General features: G+C 39.5%; 1 protein-coding gene across 2 annotated transcripts; it reads right to left on the bottom strand.

Moving 5' to 3' along the window:
• Positions 1-1267: 1267 nt before the first annotated feature.
• Positions 1268-5660, bottom strand: LOC128439023 (beta-1,3-galactosyl-O-glycosyl-glycoprotein beta-1,6-N-acetylglucosaminyltransferase-like). 2 transcript variants are annotated; one of them, XM_053421831.1, is made up of 6 exons: positions 5587-5660; positions 5131-5276; positions 3667-4043; positions 3478-3556; positions 2885-3289; positions 1268-2792 (listed from the first exon to the last, which is right to left on the bottom strand). In XM_053421831.1, exons 3-6 carry the CDS (start codon positions 3972-3974, stop codon positions 2307-2309), a joined length of 1278 nt encoding a protein of 425 aa, XP_053277806.1. In that variant the 5' UTR covers positions 3975-4043; positions 5131-5276; positions 5587-5660; the 3' UTR covers positions 1268-2306. The 2 variants fall into 2 exon arrangements, with proteins under 2 accessions (XP_053277806.1, XP_053277805.1); XM_053421830.1 differs by lacking the exon at positions 5587-5660 and having other exon boundaries at positions 3463-3556; positions 5131-5352.
• Positions 5661-6270: the final 610 nt, after the last annotated feature.

Here is a 6270-nt window from a genome sequence, read left to right as displayed (position 1 = left end):
AACAGGCTGGATAAGAATAAGCTGTGGTACAAAACATCAGGCGACTGCTTGTTCAGTGAGGGAGGTATTATCTCCTCTCACTGGGTGCTAAACATAATCCTGTAAGTACAGTGACTGTCACTGTATGTTAAACAGCACTTTATTGTGTTCCCAAATTTATTAGTTTCTTTGAGGTTTTCTTCATTTTTGATTAAACTGTTTTATTCTTCTTTAATTCACTTTGGAGGAGTAACTAAGAGGCTTGATAATAACACAGTAATACGACACAACAGTAGTTGTAACACTGCCCACCTGCTCACAAATACACATTTTACATACATACACATATTATACTGTACTGTAGCTTTGTCAATAAACTAACATTACAGGAAATAGATAATCTAATTTCAGACACTCAAGGTTTACAAATGTATGACCCACAGTTACAAACTGCAGGCTTGAATTGGAATTATAAATGTGTGGACATTAAAAATTTCAATTCAAACCTGCACTTTGTAACGATATAAAACAGAACATAAAGCTGCTTTTTGAATAGTTTATTATATAGGTATCACATCCTAAACTTGTCTTATAAAGGCTACGAATTGGCTTTTCTGTTAGCATTGTATATCACTGTGAACATTCTGGGGATGTCATACAGGCAGTTCCCATAGCTGCAGTAATTTGTTGCATGACTTCAGTTGCATCCTCTCCGATTACTCTGATCTGATTACTCACTCAGATGTAGAACTGTGTACTAATGTTATTTTAATCATATTTGTCCTGTGTGTGTGTGTGTGTGTGTGTGTGTGTGAAAACAATTTGGGGAGTGATCAGGGAATACTATGTTAACTGGTGGTTGGACAGGGACAGTCGGTGTGTGTCTACTTAAAACTTTTCTTTGTTTTATTTGTAAATATATTTGTTTCTTGCAAGATGTTGATCTATTGTACAACATGTAAAATCTTTGTTTCATTAAAGGTGTGTTCATCCTCATCAGTCTTTAAAAACAAGGTTTCACATGAAAGTTTTACCAGCGCGAACGGACTGGGACAATAATTGCAGCTGGGAATTAGTCCCTATCCCAAGCCAGCTTATTTACACGAAGCACCAGTTGTGTAGACCTAACCTAATCGTAGATGTAACTGTTATGTAACTAGTTATAAACATGGCAATTATTTTCTTCTATCTGTTTTAATATTAGTGTAGCGCTCCAACCCCCAGATAGGGGTGGAGGGTGCTATTTGGCACTGAAAATTTGAAAAAAGCAATACTGAAGAAGCAGGAGTAGATGAAAATGTTTTGCATTTTAATAACAAAAAGGTTCTACAACAGAAAGACAGGAATACTCCTGGAAAATTAAAAAAAATTACTAAATCATACTAGAGAAAGAAATAGAGAAACAAACTAGAAAAATCTGCAGCCTCACCAAGCTGCCAACTCCTGTCTCCCCCCCCTCACTACTGAATGGCTTTATAGCCTCACCTGCCTGGAACATGCAATCTGTGCTGGTAAGTATAAGGTGAGCTAAACAGAAAGACAAAGAGAAACCACACTCAGGACAAGACCACGTTTGGACCCTGGGCTACTGCTGACCAATCAATTCAACCTATCTGCAAAAGTTCAGCAGATAAATGCAATAGGTTGACTGAAATGTCATCTAATGCAGAACACGTCCTCCATTCTCTGTCACCTCCAGCCCCTCCTTTCTCAGAGACCTGATCCTACACACCTCTCCCTGATCGACCTGCTGATCTGACCCCATTCACAGATCTGGAAAAACAACAATCAAACAGAGCCACATCATGGACATAACAAAATCAACTGTCAACACATACATGCTGTAAAACCAATTCAACACACAACTCAAAACCAGATTATCTACATAACCTAACTGATAATCAAAATTTGAATTATAATCAAATGTCTAATATAGGGAGACAGCGCCTAGTGAAGATGGGGAAGAAATCTCCCTTTTCACAATTATTATTATTATATTGTTATCTTTGGCTGCTCTGTGCATCGCAGAGAGACGTGGTTACGTTGGCGGTCCTGTTTGCTATATTCAAGGAAAGCCGGAGCAACCATCAGGCCACTGGGAAATGTCCAGTTCCGACCCGATGTGCAGACCGCCACTACAGGATTTTTCTTTTTGGCTTTTGAGTTGATTATTTTAATCGTTACACTGATAAACTGCTCGATTAGCAGTAATACGACTGAATAATATAGTGTCACTAATGAAACATTTTAATTTGTGTATACAATTTCCCTGTGTTGATAAAGGTTTGAATTGAATGCCATTCTCGGTTGCTAAATCTCCAATATATCTATTGCAGACCAGACAGTGCCCTTTTTCTTAGATATTTCTCCAAACAGTAGACAGGAACGGGGTCTGTGTCTATGTCAAACTTGTTGGCAAAGAGATGATGCTGCTTGAGCATCCACTGTAAGTCCCCGGCACCATATACGCATATTTCCCTGACGTGGCTGCCGTGACACTCTGGGTACACCGTGTCCGGTGAATCCTGCGACCCCTCGTGCCACTGCCACTTCACCAGGCGGGCGATGGCATTGACGTCTGACATGTCATATTTCCTGTGGGGCCATGTTGAGCCAGGAACTCCGGGCATTCGCTGAATGGTTGCCCAGAGAAATTCATCAGGACTGTAGGTGTCTTTGAACCACTCCATCAGTGCCAGCACTCGGCGGTCCTCCAACACACTGCGGATGAAGCCCCGGCTAACCACAAAGTAGGCATTTCCAGACATTATGGTGATGTTGAAGGGAGGAGGCTCCTTTGCCTTCCCTGTGCCCTGAGGGAGTTAAAATTGTGAATTAATGTTAAAGTGATGACCAGTAAGTTGTAATGTTAACTTTATAAATATATGTAATGCAAAATAGGTACCTGGATTCCTCCATCTATTATTTTGTGTGAATTTCTCACTCTCCCCACTTTATATCCGGGCATTTCTTCTGACTCTAAGCTGTTCCCGCCCCTCAGTGAACGCAGTGTCCTTACAATCTCCAAGTTGGTTTTCAGAGGGAAATCTTGGCCACAAAGGTTGATGACGTATTTCCATTGTGTGCTGCTGTTATAGAGATCCGCCAAACAGTTAAGGTCAGCCTGGACACGTGGCCAGGCCGCATAGACCACATCAACAGGATGACTGACCAAGAAGATGTTCGGGAAGCAGTCAGTAATTGCCCAGATGGCATTTAAGACTGAGGATTTAGCCTTTTTGTCCACATGGACACAATATATATTTTGAGGTGCGTAGATGGCTCGCAGCAGGCGCTCAAAGCTCTGCACCTAAGAGCATATACAATAATATATTAATAATGTATCAGTTTTGTGTACTTGAACATAACCGAAATTCACAAGCGGTGGTGAAGAGCTCCTTTGATTGATGACTTTTAAGTAAATAGTTTACTCCACTTTTAAAATTTATTTTTATTAAAATTCAGGCTTTATAATCTGCATACCTTATGATGCACAACCATAGAGTATGCCAGGGGAAAGTCCTCTTCTTCCTGGCTCAACGGAGATGTTAAGTATTTTCGTCTTAATTTGAATGCACTGTAAATAAACAATATTAAACAAAGAACTTTCAGTGATTTAAGTGGAATTCAATATTCAAATATTGACAAAGTAAAGCGTTTAAAATCCGTTGTTTAAAAGCAACACACCTGCAGTCTTCGGTTGCATTCACGTAATGTTCATCAGGGATGTGAACACTCTTGTGGAAGTCTTTGGTGACGGTCAGTAATTTGGCCTGCTCCAGTGCCTCCCTCTCTCCCTGCAGGATAGCTGAGCAGTTGCACACTTTCTCTGGGCTGTCATCAGAGTCTGTATACTCCAACCAGCTGTTCTCGAGAACGGAGCTGGGATTCAGGCCTGGATTACTGCGAGTTAGTAGTGAGAGGATCCATAGTGATTCCAGTGCAATGGTGAGCTTCAGGAGCAGTAGAAACATTCCTCGTTTCAGTAGCCTCATTGTGGGAGAGGAGTAACTGTTACGTCTTCTTGCAGTGTGAGTTCTGGATGTATTCCACGAAACCTAGTGCTAGAAAATGTAAACACACCCTTTAAAATAATTGCATAGTATATCAAAAAAATGTATATGCATTGACCCGATGTATTAAATAACTATGAATTTGACGTCTTTCCATCCTCATCCTCTCTATAAAAACTTGCTGAATTCATATGAGTGAGTGAGTGAGTGAAAGAGTGAGTGAGTGAGAGAGAGAGTGAGTGTGTGTGTGTTGGAGGGTGCGCCCGTTTCATGAACCCTGCAGCGATTTTGCCGTTTCCCTGGAGATACTGGTGACACATGAACTAGAAATACAACTGTCAATTTTTATTGGACAGACAATCACCCACAGAATAGAATTGCAAGAAGCACACGCACAAATGAAGAAAAAGGCCAAAGATTAAATTCTGGATGTTAAAATAAATGCTATCTAAACAGAGGTGAATCCTCCCGTTTTGTAAACAATTACATTAACTAAATATTTCCACGGTACCTTGAAGGTAAAATGGTGAAGGTCACTATTTGAGGTGCTAAACTCTTTGTACAACACAGGCTTATTCACCGAAACTACTCTACACCAAGAAGACTCCATTACAATGCATTTCATTTAGCTGACGTTTTATCCAAAGCAACTTATAATAAGTGCATTCAACCATGAGGGTACAAACCCAGAACAACAAGAATCAAGGGCTGTAAGTAAGTTCCATTTAAGTGCTACTAAATTGTTTGTGTAAACTTGTATTCAAGGTATAGTCAGATACCATATCACCCATATAACATTTTATTAATTTATGACAAGATTTACTTTAATCTCTGTTAACTTTATTTCTTTTTTTTTTTTAAATGCTATAGACTACCATGTCTTTGAGGAAAAAAAAGTTTGGTCTAAAACTCTGAGACCACTTTCAATATTTAGCATAATAAGTGTAAAGCAAACAGAATGCGTTGTTGAATATATGTTAATGATAAAACTCATTTATATTTTTTTATTAATCAAAACAGATCTCTGAGGTGAAAGCACAGACATTCAGTGAAAGGAACTTTAGTCAGAGAGAAATCATGAATTAACACTCAATTACTTTGGTTGAGCTGAAGAGTAGAGTAGATAAATGGGTCTTACCTGTGACTTTACCAGCAGCACATCAGATTAGAGTTTTATGTCTCTGACTTCCTCCTGTATCTCTCCCCATACGTCATGTGATCAGACCGGTTGGGTGCACTTGTTCTGGTCTACCCAATAGTAGGAAGCACAACGTCCTGTGTGTGCTTGGCAAAATGAAACCATGTATCCATGAATCAAATCAAAGAATGGATGACACAGGAACTAACCTCACACTTGTTTTAAGTGTAAAAATGTCTGAAAGCTGCTTAAAATGTGCTCCTGTAATCAGCCTTTAAATATCACAAGAATGATTTTTATATTTTTTATTTTAAAATTGCAAATATTCTCAGGGTTTGGACTCTTCAGGTTTTCAAGAATAAAACGCTGCAAAAACTGCAAACAAAGAGAAGCTTTGCCGATGGGATTAAAGAGCTGAGAGGCTGTGGCTGAGGGGTAGAGTGGTCGTACTCCAACCTGAAGGTCAGCAGTTCGATTCCCAGTCTGACCCATCTGCATGCAGAAGTGTCCTTGGGCAAGAGGCTGAACCCTGAATGGCCCCCATAGAATAACAAAGTCCTGCGAATAGATCCATTGTATGAATGTGTGTATGAATATGTGTATGAATGTGTGTATGAATGTGTGTATGAATGTGTGTGTGAATGTGTGTGTGAATGGGTGAATGTAAAACTGTACTGTAAAGCGCTTTGAGTGTTCATGAAGACTAGTAAAGCTCTATATAAATATAAATACAAAACCATTTACCATTTGGAGTCTCCAGGTTAATTAACATGTGTGTCCGGCTTCCTACATGGGGCTGCATGGGTTTAATGAAGCCACAATATGTACGGTGGCCGAACGCAGTGTAAATCAGGAAAACACATCCAAACAGAAAAGCACATGCAAAGTAAGAAGGACACATGCGCTGAAAAAAGTCCAAATACATGCAAATACAGAAACACGTTGCAATTTGTGAAAACAACAACGGAAATGTTTCCAGGTTCAGGTGACCCAAAAAAGTGATGAACCTGGCTGAAGTTCAATGATTGATGAAGTCATTGTGAAACAGTTAAAAGCTAATGTAGGAAGACTTCAAGAAATGTCTGCCAGTGATACACACACAAACATTTGAATAACTATCAGGTCTGGGAGGTTTTTAAA

The sequence above is a fragment of the Pleuronectes platessa genome, chromosome 4 (genome assembly GCF_947347685.1).
Source record: "Pleuronectes platessa chromosome 4, fPlePla1.1, whole genome shotgun sequence".
Lineage (NCBI taxonomy): Eukaryota > Metazoa > Chordata > Actinopteri > Pleuronectiformes > Pleuronectidae > Pleuronectes > Pleuronectes platessa.
Note: the sequence above shows the minus strand (reverse complement) of the source record. Positions and strands in the feature narration are given on the sequence as shown.